Consider the following 16,134-nt stretch of genomic DNA (forward strand, 5'->3'; position numbering starts at 1 on the left):
CTAATATGTACTAAACATAACTCTAGGACTCCCACTATGTACGAGTCTTGATTTCTTGAATCAATTTGTTTATAGGTTTTTATATAATAGCTGTTGTGAATATCTCGAAATTTCAAGATCTTGGTGCTTCTTCATTGCAGTCTGCTCATGATCTCATAAAATCAAGCGTTTTAAGGCAATGAAAAAGCACCAAGATCTTGGAAACCTCGTTTTACACAATAACTATTTTGCAGACGTTATTGTATTACTCATATCATCGTTATTAAGGATGTCATTTTAGTTCCATGCTTTAAATGAGAATTGATATTGTAGCCAATGTTTCTTTCCATTATCTGTGATATTTTTGTTCTTTACTCTTAGGTTAAACTACTGAAACGAGTGGGGAGGAAACCTATTAACCTAGAGTATTGCCATTGTGTGTCACCCATAAGCAGACACTTATTTACTTACGCAGAAGAAACCTGTAACCTCTCAGGGTCTTCCCTCTCCCCGCTTACTTCTTAGATAGTTTCCCAGCCCGATCTATTACCTCAAGGAAAAGCGCACTCCACGATTACCTTGTTATTGCTCAAGGAAGCTGAGATGTTATGATGGTCGATCGTATCAAGAACTAATATGGTTTCTCAATCAGTTGACAATGTATTTTATTGTGCAGATAAGAAGAGCAGCAGCACAAGTAGAAGGTGGAGTTCATGGTCTAGTTTCTTATGAGAAGAAATCGTTTTGATGGTTATGTCTTTTCAGCTTTTCTCATTCCTGCTGGTGACTGCTGTCTTGGGGAATTGGGAACTATTCCGTCTTCCTTTCTGCACCCAATATCACCAATTTAGTATGAGTAACAAGGATCAAGCCTGCCAAACTGCTACCAGGTTTTGGAAGAGTCTGTTGGAAACAAAACAGAAAATATGATTTATTGATAACAGTATTAGAAATTACAAACTACTAATAATAATAAGGATAATGTAAATGAAAATGAAAAAAATATTAAATGAGCAAGAATTTACTAAAAGATGGATGATAGAGGCTTGGAAGGTTGCAATGTCCTAATAGACAGAAATTTGGCCTCTACACTTGTTCAGTAGTTCTTGTAGGCTTCTATCACCATGATTCAACTATCACAATCAAAGTCCTTGCACTAGGGCTTTGATTGTATCGAATGTACTGAGTGTTTATCTCCAAAATAGTAATGTTATATGAAAACTAGGTTGTCTAAAAAATTGATATTATGAAGGGAACGGGTTGGTAAATTATAGACTTGTTCACACCTTTTGGACAAGAATGAACAATTGCCTTTTACTGTTGTATTGTTTGATTAATAACCACTGTTCTAAAAATCTCCGCCTAGCGCCACCTAGGCGCTAGGCAGCTGACCACCGTCTCAATTATTGCCTAAGCGTTTGAAAATTAAGAAAGAGCGCATAGACCTGCTGAGGCGTCCGCTTAGACCGCCTAGCCATCCCAGACCTGCCTAGACACCCGCCTAAGTCACAACTCACTTAGATAGAAAATAGATAACTTTCATTTTGCATTTTATGTGTTTTCCAATAAATTGTAAGAGACTTGTTACATACCTAAATGAACACACATTATATCCTTATTTCACATGCTTTCGTTATGTTCCAATATTTCATAATATATTTGCATTCTATTTTGTAGTTTATGATGAAATTATATATATTTTAAGTATAAGCAGAAACTTATTTACGCGAAATATGATAGATTTACTTAAATCCGCCTAGGAGCTAGGCCCCAGCCCGCCGCTCGACTAGCGTCTAGCGTCTTTTAGAACCTTGTTAATAATTGACCATTTCAGTTGTAACGTTTGATTTGAATTCAAACTCATAGTTATTTGAATATATATACGGATTGGATTAATTCTGAGAACCCAAGGTCCCCGAGCCCTTATTTTAATTGCTCTAATTATGGGCTGCATCCTAATCCATAACAAACTCTTTTAATCCATACTTAATTCAATACGCTAAATCTACTTGTGTAAGACTTATAATCTGAAATCTGCAAAAAAGCAATCCACAAGTGCAGATTAAAATAAACTCATGGTTTTTTCCATTCAAAACTCCAGCAGAGTCTTGCTGAGCAGCGAAAATTTTGGTCTCAAACGGTTCTCTGGTCTTTTGTTGGTTGCCATGAGAGCTTCCATATCTGCCTGCATTTGTTTGACTATGCACTTTAAGTGGGACATCTGACTAATTAGTATTTGTCTGAGTTATAACTAACCAGCTTTTCATTAGGAATTATTGCAAAATAATGCGGTTTCATTTGTGCACCACATAGTCCTTCTCCTTTCTAATATAGATTTGTACCTTTACATGACCAAACAGAAACACGAGAGAGAAGCAAAGACAGCCGCTGAATATTTGATGTTACGAAAAAGAGATTTTCGCAATATCGTTGTGAAGTTACGCATGTGGGAGAGATAATTAACTTACCACGCTTGCAAGTGTATTATTTATGAGAGCTTTAATGAAAAAGAATTTAGACTAAGTTCATTTTAACCAAAAACTATCTACTAACTTTATTTAATGTAAATGACCTGAAATTTAATAAAAAAGGACAAAAACTAATGCCTCACAAGTAAGAAACAAGCCCACATGCAAAACTAATTTTTTTTTTTCCAGCTTATGCCCCTGACGGAAGGTCCTCCGTTAGTCCAATTCCTAATTTTCCCAATCCCATTAAATATTTAATGTCATTAAATATTTAATGTCAGCACATTTGTCCATGCATGTGATTGTGAAAGGAATGGAATGGAGATGATAGCAAGAATCTGCTGGACTTGCATACACATGGATTTTCACTTCTCAATCAAAGTCTTATTTGAGCCCCAGTTGAAGGAAATTAATTGCAGAAAGAAAAAAAAAAACGAAATTCAATTTTTTTTTGTTTTCCGTCCATCAAGAAGAAGAGAGAATGAGAAAGGTTGATGAAGAGAGAAAAAATATTATTTTATATTAAATTTTATCTTTTTTTATTCTTTGAAGGAGAATTGATGTAGGAAGAAGAAAAAATTGAAAACTAATAAAAAAGAATTGAAAACTTTGAGTTTTAACGATAAGTACAAAATAAAAGGTAAAGTGAATAATACTATGATTGACTTTTTAATGTAAAAATGTGGTTTTTCGTTAAAGAGAACAGTACCGAAAGCTTTTCATTAAAGTTCCTTTAATAAAAAGGGTTTGGATCATGAATATTTTAACCAAAAACCACCAACTACAAGAAAAATGGGCTTTGGGTACAAAATGAAGGACACAAGTAAGGAATTTGTGTGTCTTTGAACAAGAATAAGGTGGAAAAGGGCACATTCAATAAAGGGCACCATATATTGTGCCCAATGTAAAAGAAAATGGACACAAACACATTATTGGGCACAGGAATAGGCACGAAAGACTTTTTGTGCAGGATTTATAAGCACAATTGCATGTGTCCATATTTATATAATGAAACTTTTATTAATTAAATATATTATGTGTGAGACAAAATGACTTTTGTGCCTTTACAAAGGTTACCAATAACATGTAAGTTTCTCAAGGGTTAACATTGTTACAAACCTCTCTTCTATCTCCAAACTTTCCTCTGCAATTTTTTTCTAGAATTAATGAGGCCCAAAATATTTTTGTGTCATATGATTAAATATATTTAAAATAAAATTTATTTTTTTGGCCCAAACGTTCAGTATTAAATTTTGTGCCCTAATATTTGGTATATATTTAAATCAAAGGTACATTTTGAATTATTTGCACTATATACTTTTTAGATACGTATAAAAAGAATCGTGCCTTTTATGCAAAATAATGATAAAAAAAATAAAAAATTATTATTAATATTTTAAAAATCTCATTTTACATTTTAAATTTATTATATTTGAAAAAAATACATTCTAAAGAATATAGAATGAAATTTTTAAAGTAATAATAACAATTTCTGAAAAAATATGAAAAACTAGTCTTCTCTCTCTCTCCTTCATCCTCTCTCTTCCTTCCCTGTCACTCTCCTTCCCGTATCCTTCCTCTCCTTCTTCTATTTCAGGCAACAGCGCCGCCTTCCACTTGTCACCCAAGACCGTCAAATACCTCCATAATCCTCTTCCCATCCTCTTTCCGATCCTCAAGTTAGTTTCTACAAATTCATAGCCAAATTTCTTCAATTTCAGATCTAAGAAACATATGATTTTGTTCGGATTTTGTGTGTTTTGCAGGTGTGAGAGCGGCGTACGGGACGACAAAAAGAGGAGTAGCAGTGGCGTCGATGGGTGATGAGGCCCGAGCTGGTGATGAAGCCGATCGTTTCTCTCGACGATTTGTGATGTTGTCATTATCCTTCTGAAAATGACAGTCAGTATGGTAACAACCATTAATAAGAGAGGAATTACTTCTGAACATAATTTCAGTGATAACTCTACTACACCAGTCACCAGCATTATCTGTAAGAAATCATTTATTAGCAGAATTCACTGATTATATCCCAACTTTTTATTGGTTGATATTTTTCTATTGGTTTATATTGTTCATATTTATACTATAATTGGCAGATATGAACACATTTGATAAATACCATATTACAATTATTCATAATTTGTCATACTATCATTTTTTTTTTTCTTTGCAAACCTTAGCGTCCTCGAGCGATAATCTGTGCCTGCACCCCTGATGAAAACTTTGCGCCTGATAGGATAAAAAGAAGTTTAGTGGTAAGTAGAGACATGCATTCTACTAATTATTGAAGTTTCATCCCACTTAAAACTTGGTAATTACCTTATCAAATTTTAACTCACATGTGTTGCACTAAATACATTTTGGTACCTGATAAAATCTACTGACCCACTTGTTCATATACTTTCTATTATTCACAGAGCCTTACCCTTTGAAAATTGCTTGAATAATCCTAGGACTGTATAAAGTATAGACACAGACATGATTGTACACCTGAAAAAAATGGTATACTGATCTACCTGCACTGATCTAAAGCTTGATCTGTGAATAGTGTATGTGCTGCATCTCTGAACATTTATGATATTTCTTTTTCCAAGTGGTCTCTGTAGTTTCTCTGTGTATTTGCCGACACTTGCTATCTTTCTTAGAAATTAATGTCATAGATAGCTTTGAGATTTATCACTGCTTTTGACCTAAACCTAAATGATTGTCCAAACTTTTATTGTTTTGTACATCTTTTTTGCTAGTAATGTTAGTTTACTAATCATCTAGGTTCTGAAGGAAAGAATTACTTGGCTTGAAGCTGCTGATGAGGACCTTCGTCGGGAACTTCATGAATACCGCAGTAAGTGCAATGGTGTAGAGCGATGTGAAAGAGCTTCTCAAGTATGTGTTACATGCTCTAGTAGAGATTGACGTTATTCTTTCATCTTGTTTCTTTCAAGTACTAATATATATGATTTTGACTTCTTGTTTCTTTCAAGTCTTGGTTTCTTATTTCACTTTGTAAACTATATATATTCAGCTAGAAAGATACATTTGCAAATCTAAAACTTCATTTTGCAGGATGGTAGCCCCTGCTTTGTCAAAAGCAATGGCCTAAAAAGGAGTTTGCAAAGTTTAGAATTGGCTGACTATCAAATGGGTGAAGCGATAACAGGTATCGCTTATATATGGTTTAGGACTTTGTCAACAGCATTTTCTTTTCGCAATTAAATCATATGCAATTATGTAAGTTGTGTTATTGTTTTTGCAAATAGGCTATTTTCTCATGTGCATTGATAGTGTTGGGAAGTTCATTAAAATGGAGCTATTTTATATATGGTACAATTTCCTATCTTAGCAGGTGATTCCCAGGAAATTGATGAAGTAGCAAAAGAGTGGGAGCACACTTATGCAAAATATGATGGACAGAGTTGCATGAATTGAATAAATGTCTACAACAAAAAGAGGTGTCATTTGCGTGTGTAGATTGTTTTGTTTTAAATCAAAATCACATTAATGTCATCACAGAGTTTATGTGTAACTTTGCATTTGACGCTTGTGCAGTCGGAGATGAAATTTTTTGAAGGGTCCGACACTGTGGCACTCAAGCAGCATTTTGGAAAGAAAATTTTGGAACTAGAAGATAAGAGAACCGATATTCACTTAAAACCTTAATATTTGATCTTCGTATTCTTGAGAGAACCGATATTCACTTAAAACCTTTATAATTTTAGTTTTATTTTAGTTGGGGATAGAACATGTAAAATTCTAGTTTTTATATATAATGGTTGTGAATATCTTTGTAAATTGTAATATTATAGATGCTTGTGGTTGTGGGCTGTTTTAATTTTATGAAAAAAAAAATTTGTTTGGCCTCAATCTCAATTTGTAGGTGATTTCGGTTTCTAATTTTTTTTTTTTTTTTAAATAGTTGACATATTGGGCACAATAACAATAAATGCGCTATCATGTATGAATTATAACCTTCACAATATCTTCTTTTTCTTTTTTTCTTTTTTCTACTATAAATATTAAGGGAGGAGCTCGAGATTCCGAGAGTAAATGTGAATGTTTTTTTATCAACTGAGCTACAAGTCTTTATTATTTAGCCATATTTAGAAGGACGAATTTAGTAAAATCTGGGATATATGTATAATAGTAAGATGTTTAGATGCTTATGTTGTCAAATTGTCAATTGGTACCATTATTGATTGTATATTTTTTCTTATCATAGTATATCATTCTAATCCTCCTTTTTTTTTTTTATCATAGTATGTCATTCTAATCCTCCTTAAAATAAGGAGACATTATTTATGAAACAAGACCAATAAGTAAACACTATTTATGAAACCAAATCAAGAATGAGACACTATTACTAAAACTAAACAAATAGGTGGAAACTATTTATGAAACTATATCAAGAAAGAAATACTATCTACAAAACTAGACCTAGAAAGAGACACTATTTATGAAACTATACCAATTGCTATACATTATTTATGAAACTGGACCAAGAATTAGGCATTGTTTATAAAACTAGACCAAGAACAAGGTCACTATTTATGAAAGTGGACTAAGAACTAGGCACTATTTATGAAACTGGACCAAGAGCTAGACCACTATTTATGAAAGTGGAACAAGAACTAAACACTATTTATGAAACTTGATCAATAAGGAGACTATTTATGAAAACTGGATCAATAAGTAGACATTATTTATGAAACCAAATCAAGAATGAGACACTATTTCTAAAACTAAACCAAGAGTTGGAAACTATTTATGAAACTAGACCAAGAAATAAATATTATGAAACTAGACCAAGAAAAAGATATTATTTATGAAACTGTACTAATTGCTATACACTATTTATGAAACAAGACTAAGAACTAGGCATTACTTATAAAACTGGACCAAGAACAAGACCACAATTTATGAAAGTGGACAAAAAACTAGACACTATTTATGAAACTAGACCAATAACTAGGCCACTATTGATGAAAGTGGAAACAAATTAAACATGTCAAACCATTTTTTGTTTCAATTAATACGAGACTCCCACTATTTCATCTCCCATTAAACCTTTTTGTTTAGTAATACACATCACACACACATATACATCCTTTTTTTTTCTTCAACAAATACTAAATAAATTTGCCTTTAAAGATGCTCTCAGGCTCTTAGAGTCCATGGCCCTTTTCTAGCGGATATAATTAACCATGAAGTATTAGTTGAGAGCGAGGTTGGAAAGCAAGGCCAAGGATTTTAGGAGTCGCGAGCAACATCGGTTGTCATATACAACGGTGAACTTGGTTCGCTCAATTTTTAGAGAGAAGAAGGATCCACTGGGAATGAATGAGAACATTGGGTAGCCATTTCATTAGCCGGAAAGTCTTATGGTAATTTCATACACACCATAAAATCTTTGATGGTAATTTTTTGCAATCCCAGGGCATAGTTCTCAATTCCATAAAATCTTTGATGGTAATTTCATACACACCATAAGTGATTGCCTTTTGACAGAGATGGAGATGGATCAAAATTAAGTTTGGGATCAGATCGGATCTATAGATTTTGCATAGTGATAGGCATAGAGTTGAGATCTAAAACTAGAAAGAAAAAATGGAAGGTTTCGAATGTCAGGAAGAAATGGGGGAGGATAGAGAATAGTAGGGAGATCTGTAAATGAAATTAAACGGAAAGAGGCTTGCCCTCCGGGGTAAAATCGAAAATTAATGATTGGGCCTTTTAAAATGGACCGTTTTAATATTAGGTTTTATTCTAACTATTAAATAAAGTTATTACTTTGTTTTTGGGTAAATTACACTTTCATACATCAGGTTTGGGGTATATTTCAATTCCTCACAATATCTTCAAAACATTTCACTTTCATACCTTAAGTACTATTTTATTTCAAAATAATACCTCTGTTACATTTTCCATCAATTGATCTGTTAAATGTTGACGTGGCTGTCACATATATGCCACGTGGCTGCCAAATGTCTGCCACGTGGCAAATAAAATAATTTTTTAATTTTTTAAAAACCTGAATTTTCTCAAAAAAAGAAAAAAAATTGAAAAAAAAAAGGGTAAATTACACTTTCATACCTCAGGTTTAGGGTCTATTTCAATTCCTTACAACATCTTTAAAACATTTCACTTTCATACCTTAAGTACTATTTTATTTCAAAATAATACCTCAATTACATTTTCCATCCATTGATCTGTTAAATCCTGATGTGGCTGCTACATATATGTCACGTGGTTGCCAAATGTCTGTCACGTGGCAAATAAAATATTTTTTTAATTCTTTTTAAAAACCCTAAATTTTCTCAAAAAAAAAAAAAAAATTTGAAAGCAGTGCATTCTCCCCCCCTCCCCTCCCCCCCCCCCCCCCCCCCCCCCCCCCGCCCCCGCGGCCGCCGGGGACCCTAACCCAGAACCCAAAAACCTGCAAGAAGAAGAAGAAGAAAGAGAGAGAGAGAGAAAAAAAAAAAGCCCCTGCTCGTCCCACCCGAGCCACCCTTTTCTCCCATCCCCCATCACCCACAGAAATTCCACCTAAGATTAGGTGGATCTACCACAAAATCAGTCCAAAAATCATCTCAAACTCAAAGGATTTTCAAAACTCATCCATACTGAAAATCACGAGATCCTGACCCAGGGGGGCGGGGAAGGTCATGCGGCGCCGGGATGGGGGGGTGGGGAGGGAGGTTTTTCTTCTTCTTCTTCTTCCTCCCTCTTCTTCTTCTTCTTCTTGTTGCTGCTGCTGCAGGTTTTTTGGGTTTTGGATTTGGGATAGGGATATGGGTCGCTTTTTTTTGGGGGGGGGGGGGGGGGGGGGGGGGGGAAGGAGGGATAGTGAGGTTTTTTTTTTTTGAGAAAATTCAGGTTTTTTTAAAAAAAAAAATTATTTTATTTGCCACGTGGCAGACATTTGGCAGCCACGTGGCATATATATGGTAGCCACGTCAGCATTTAACAGATTAATGGATGAAAAATGTAACAGAGATATTATTTTGAAATAAAATAGTACTTAAGGTATGAAAGTGATATGTTTTGAAGATGTTGTAAGGAATTGAAATAGACCCCAAACCTGAGGTATGAAAATGTAATTTACCCTTTGTTTTTTTATTAAAATTCAAAATTTTTAAGCTCTTTTCATTAGTTTTCCTATTATTTATAAGAGAGATGTGAGACTCGGAATTAGTATATGACATTAATCTTTGAACCTTCTAGGTAGGGAGAATTTTTTTCAAGTTTTTAATATTCAAGCAGGTACTCCACATATTATAAAATAAGTAGAAAGACAAAAAAATATGTTAATTTTCTCCAACTTATAATACGACACGTAATATATTGCTCAAGTACAATTGACACCAAATACTCCATTATCAATCTGGGAAATTATCAATATACCTTACTGATCGCTTTCAATACCTACCTAACATTATTAAATATACCATTGATACCAAATACTGCATTATCAATTTGGGAAATTGTCAATATACCTTACGGATTGCTTTCAATACCCTGCTAGACTTTAAATTTGTTTGACAATATGAATATATGTTCACACTGCAATTTTTAATATTCTATTTTAAAGATAAGAGACAAAGACTTCAGCACAAAGTGTAAGAAAATTCAAATATTCTCGAGTAATGTTATTCAAACCATATTTTTATATTACCTTAGGTGGCATGTGATGTGGACAATCACATCATTTAAAAAATTTGCAAAACTCAAGGAAAGGAAGGAGAAAGAGCTAGTTTGGTATTGATGTGCTTTGAAAAAAAAAACTGTTTCTGCTATGCTATGAGAATAAAATCATTTTTGCTGCTTCACGTTTTCAGCTTTTTTTTTCACCTAAAACTGTGAAAAAAGTTGTTTTGAAGTGTTTACCAAACACCTTTTTTAGCTCAGTTTTTTTTTATACCCACTTTTTATAAAAGCACATCAGTACCAAATCAGTACAAAGACTCCTCATATACCACAATCATCATTTAATTAACTAGTTTTTCTTAATTATTACTTTATTAAATAATGAACTAAATTTAAAAATCTGATTAATTCAAATGAGGTGGCTGTCCGTATCAAATGTTACCTAAGATAGTATGAAAATATAGTACAAAAACATGATATGAATAATATTACTCAATCTTCTTATACAAATACCATCTCATATATTAATTCAGAAAGAATATTCAAAGGTTTCTAGATTGTCGTGCTCGTTGACAATTGATTAAGGGCCTTTTTGTTTCTATATACTTTTTAAATTTGCCTGGTGTAGCTTTCATCTTAAATTTTGAAATAAATTAATAAAAAATAATTTTTTTCAAAATTCACTAGAAGTTCAAGGTTTCTCCCATTTTCTTTAAGTTTAATAGCAAAAACTTAAACAGGTCAAAAATCTAGTGCTAGTTGTTTAGAATCCATCTACCGAGGCACAGGTAGTATCCAAGTAAGGAACGGACCCGCCTGCAAAGTCAAGAGTTTAGGTGGGATAACAAAAACAAATAAAGGATATGCAAATTAATAATGCATCTCACTATAAGTAAAGCCCTGAGTTGCTTAAAAAAAGTATACACAAAAACCATGGTGAGATTTTCAACTTGTTGTGAGAAAGTATGCTTTCTATCTTGCCTTATCTTGTATCTTCAGCTAGCTTCATCACCAAAAAATGCTTTTGCTTCTGCCAATTCCACTGAAGCAGAAGCACTCCTCAAATGGAAAGCTAGCTTTCAAAACCAAACCCAAAACAACCTGACCTCATGGATTAAGGCAAATGAAGCCCCATGCAATACTTGGGTTGGTGTTTCATGCAACTCTGCTGGAAGTGTCAACAGATTAAACCTCACCAATTCTGGTATACAAGGTACTCTACTTCAATTTCCATTCATGTCTTTGCCTAATCTTGCATATGTTGACCTCAGCTTGAATGAACTTTTTGATCAAATCCCTCCTGAGATCAGTTCCCTCACCAAACTCATCTATTTCGATATATCCTACAATCAAATGTCTGGAAAAATCCCACCCGAAATTGGTCTTTTAACAAATCTTCAGGTTCTTCACCTAAATGCTAATAAGTTCAACGGCTCAATTCCTCAAGAAATAGGCCAACTTAAATTTGTCTATCAGCTAGCTCTAAACTTAAACAATTTAGAGGGTTCAATTCCAGCTTCTGTCGGTAATTTGAGCCAATTGACTTCTTTGATTCTCTTCGGAAACCAACTTTCGGGTCCTATCCCTCCCGAAATAGGAAACCTTTCGAAGTTGGTTGAACTTTACTTGTTTGACAACTATTTATCAGGCCCAATCCCTCTAAGTTTCGGAAACTTGAAAAATCTAACCACGATGATGTTGTACAACAATACCCTTTCTGGTTCTATCCCAACTTCTTTGTGCAATTTGACAAACCTTATTTATCTCTCTCTCTACGATAATAAACTTTCCGGCACTATTCCTGAAGAGATTGGAAGCTTGAAATTTGTTGTGTCTCTGGAGCTGACCAACAATCAGTTCAACGGAACTGTTCCCTCTTCGTTTGGCAACTTGAGCAGCCTAGAAAACCTATACCTCCGCGGTAACCAATTATCTGGATCAATCCCCCAAGAGATGGAGAATCTAATGAAGTTGACCATACTTGACTTGGCTACTAACCGATTTTCTGGTTATTTGCCTCGAGATATATGTAGAGGTGGATTGCTACAAAGGTTTAGTGCAGAAAACAACGAATTTTCAGGTCCAATCCCGGAAAGCTTGAAAGGTTGCAAGAGCTTAGTCAGAGTCCGTCTTGAGGGGAACCAGTTTACAAGCAATATATCTGAAGACTTTGGTGTCTATCCTAATCTTCAGTTTGTAGACCTAAGCGACAACAACATGTATGGTGAAATCTCAGACATCTGGGGACAGTGTCCAAACTTAACAACTCTAATATTTGCGGGGAACAACCTTACTGGTAGCATACCATCTAAGATTGCCAATGCAACAAAACTTCAAGAACTTGATTTTTCTTCGAATCATCTGGTTGGGGTGGTTCCCAAGGATTTGGGGAGATTGGCTTCGATGGTGAACCTAAAACTGAATGGCAATAAACTTTTGGGTTCTATACCCTCTGAATTTGGAGCATTTACTGAACTCGAATATCTTGACGTGTCAACCAACAAGCTGAATGGCTCAATTCCAAGCACTTTTGGTGAATTGGTCAGTTTAAACTACTTGAATTTGAGCAACAACAATTTCAGTCAAGAAATTCCATTTCAGTTGGGGCAGTTATTTCACCTGTCACAATTAGATTTAAGTCATAACTCACTTGAAGGTAAGATACCATCAGAAATGAGCAATATGCAGAGCTTGGAGGGACTGAATCTTTCCCACAATAATCTTTCCGGTCTCATTCCAGCAACGTTTGATGGAATGCGCGGCTTGCTGTACGTAGACGTATCCTACAATCACTTGCAGGGTCCCATCCCCAACAACAAAGCATTTCAAGATGCCCACAGCTTTGAAGGGAATGTAGGGTTGTGTGGAAATGTTGTAGGACTACAATCTTGCAATAAGCACGTCTCAAAAAGAAAAAACAACAGAAAACTCGTGTTTGCAATTGTTTTCCCTATCTTGGGAGTAGTTTTACTTGCCTTCTTTGCAATTGTCTTCATTAAAACAAGAAGAAAGAAAGAGCCAGAAACAGACAAGAGCGATATCCATGATGAAGAAGAAGTTTTTTCAATCTCTCTTTTTGATGGAAAAAAATTGTATTCGGAGATCATAAGAGCAACCGATGGTTTTAACTCCATATATTGTATTGGGAAGGGAGGATCTGGAAGTGTCTACAAGGCGAAGCTACCATCAGGCAGCATAGTTGCAGTGAAGAAACTCCATCAAAAACTTGACAGGGAGGAGACATCACAGGAGTTCCACAATGAAATAAGTGCATTAATCAATATACGACATCGAAATATTGTGAAACTTTGTGGTTTCTGTTCAAATTCACAGCACTCATTTCTGGTCTATGAGTATCTTGACAAGGGTAGTCTGGCTTCAATCTTGAGCAAAGAAGACGAAGCAAAAAAATTGGATTGGAGTACAAGGGTGAGAATTGTAAAAGGCGTAGCTCATGCACTATCTTACATGCATCATGATTGCGTGCCACCAATTGTACATCGGGACATATCAAGCAGCAACATTTTGTTGGATTATGACTACGAGCCTTGTGTTTCGGACTTCGGCACTGCTAAGCTATTGAATCCAGACTCATCAAATTGGAGCTCTCTTGCAGGCACATACGGATATGTAGCACCAGGTAAAGTAAAACAGTTAAAAAAAAATATAATGTTTTCTAAATTTGTGATATCAAGTTAACATACACTAATGGCTTGCTCTTCCTTAATTTTTATGCAGAGTTGGCCTACACAATGAAGGTAACTGAGAAATGTGACGTTTATAGCTTCGGAGTGCTGGCACTGGAAGTGATCATGGGAAAGCGACTAGGCGATTTAATCTCGTCCTTTTCGTCTCCATCCGTGTGTGAAAACAAATTGCTGAAGGATGTATTGGACCAACGGCTTCCACCTCCTACACCTGAAGTTGAAGATGAACTGACAACCATTGCAAGTGTAGCAATCGCATGCAGGCATTCGCAACCGCAATCTAGGCCAACAATGCACATGGTTTCTCAATTGTTATCATTACAAATTGCAACTTCCACTGGAGGACCAGGCATCACACTTGAACAACTCATTAAGATTTGAATTGCGTTTGACATTGTTTGAGTTGGCACGAAAGTCGGATGGGCTTGTTTAATTATATCAATATATCTATATTGTTCTTCCTACTTAGTAAAATAAGGTTTGTTTGTTGTTGTTGCTGCTGTAATATATGTATGTTGTTCTTCAGCCAAGATTAAGTACAATCTTCAATTAATTACAATCCTTTTTTATTGCAGAATCAACTGGATTGAGTTGACTATAATTTATTTTTTGTAGTTGAGTTAACTATTACTTGATTGAAGCCATATGGTACTCTGTTATAATTGCAGGTAAATTAACAAGAAGAGGAGTGCTAGTTGGACTCGCTCCTAAAACCATGTTTGGTAGCTCGGATTCTATTGACTATTAAATTAGTGAGACGTTTGGTGCTTTATCAGACTAAAAACTGACCATTTAATATTGTGTTTGATATAAGAGATTATTCGAATTGTTATTATTTTATGTGAATGATTACAAAAATTGTGGATGTAGAATTTGGTAATTAAAAGTCCTCATGTCTTATGGTAATATGATCTTTTGAATCGTAAAGTGTTGGCTTAATGCAACGGTCTGTGAGTGGTGACGTGTTGGCTTAATCATTTTTCTTCAAAGGTTTTGGGGTACTGCTGAACTGTGGATTACTGGGAATATGTTCATAGCAAAGTTACACTTAAGTTTGAAACCGAGGAAGTACACTAAAAGTGGAAACAACATTAAAAACTTAAAACAAACTCAGAATCACACAGAGTCATTTATCCATTTCACTAGTCAAGAGCACAAAAGATACTTTCCCTTATCCAGATTTTCTTCAACTAATATACTCACATAGTGGAAAGATGAATGTAAAAGTCACAATAAAATATATCCCAAAATTCCAGAAGAACTCAGAAATCAAAGCTTAAAAATGCAAAAGCATCAGAATAATTTAAAATTGGTTTATAATAACATATAAACCGACTTCTTGATGAACTAAAAGATTTCCTTGGACAGAGAAAGCTATTAACTACAAAAATGACTTAATTCTAAATACTTCAATCTCAATTTCGAACCCGACACAAAAAAATAGTATGAGATTGGCACTATGATCTAGCTAAAACAATCAACTAGCAAACAACATTGATCCGAACCCCTAATTCACGATCTGAAGCTATATTTCTTGATTGCTTAATTAGCTATACACATTTGGATTAAACTAGATTCAAAAGCGTACCACGCCAACATCGCTGTAGAATTGTAGTCCATGATCAGAGGATTTGCAACAGAAGCCAAAACACATCATTTTAGGTGCAAATTACGCGCAATCGAGAGAGCGACAAAACAGTAGAAAGATCGTAGAGGCGGAGGGAGACAGAGAGAGAGAACGAGAACGATTGCTTACCTATGGCTTTTTTTGCTGATGTCGGTGAAAAGTCCAGGTCCCTTCTCATCTTTACAAAAGGGGGAGAGAGAGAGAGAGAGAGTGACATCGTTTTGCATGTAAGTGATTGCCTTTTGACAGAGATGGAGATGGATCAAAATTAAGTTTGGGGTCAGATGGGATCTATAGATTTTGCATACTGATAGGCATGGAGTTGAGATCTGAAACTAGAAAGAAAAAAAAGGGAAAATTTGAAATACATCCAATTTTATAAACAACCTTTTGAAATATGTCCAATTTTTAGTGACTTTTGACTTTTGAAATAGGTCCAATTTTTAGTTACTTTGGACCTATTTCAAAAAACCCCAAAGAAAAATTGGAAGGTTTCGAATGTTAGGAAGAAATGGGGGAGGATAGAGAATAGTAGGGAGATCCGTAAATGAAATTAAACGGAAAAAGGCTTGCCGTCAGGGGCAAACCCGGAAATTAATGATTGGGCCATTTTAAATAGACCGTTTTAAGATTAGGTTTTGTTCTAATTATTAAATAAAGTTATTATTTGATTTTTTGTTAAAATTTAAAGTTTTTAAGCCATTTTCAT

The 16,134-nt window shown here is 34.7% G+C and overlaps 1 protein-coding gene and 1 long non-coding RNA gene across 7 annotated transcripts; both read left to right on the plus strand.

Annotated features, from left to right (window-relative positions):
• Positions 1-3,963: 3,963 nt before the first annotated feature.
• On the plus strand, positions 3,964-6,301 carry LOC137729971 (uncharacterized). Of its 6 annotated transcripts, none has more exons than XR_011068068.1 (6): positions 3,964-4,440; positions 4,631-4,705; positions 5,220-5,333; positions 5,514-5,607; positions 5,791-5,899; positions 5,997-6,301. It is a non-coding gene; the product is annotated as an uncharacterized lncRNA (long non-coding RNA). The 6 variants fall into 6 exon arrangements; XR_011068065.1 differs by having other exon boundaries at positions 5,220-5,292; XR_011068064.1 differs by having other exon boundaries at positions 4,631-5,292.
• Positions 6,302-10,871: 4,570 nt separating this feature from the next.
• Positions 10,872-15,139, plus strand: LOC137727608 (MDIS1-interacting receptor like kinase 2-like). The gene is made up of 2 exons (XM_068466439.1): positions 10,872-13,731; positions 13,830-15,139. Exons 1-2 carry the CDS (start codon positions 10,968-10,970, stop codon positions 14,177-14,179), a joined length of 3,114 nt encoding a protein of 1,037 aa, XP_068322540.1. The 5' UTR covers positions 10,872-10,967; the 3' UTR covers positions 14,180-15,139.
• The last annotated feature ends 995 nt before the right edge of the window (positions 15,140-16,134 follow it).

The sequence above is a fragment of the Pyrus communis genome, chromosome 3 (genome assembly GCF_963583255.1).
Source record: "Pyrus communis chromosome 3, drPyrComm1.1, whole genome shotgun sequence".
NCBI lineage: Eukaryota > Viridiplantae > Streptophyta > Magnoliopsida > Rosales > Rosaceae > Pyrus > Pyrus communis.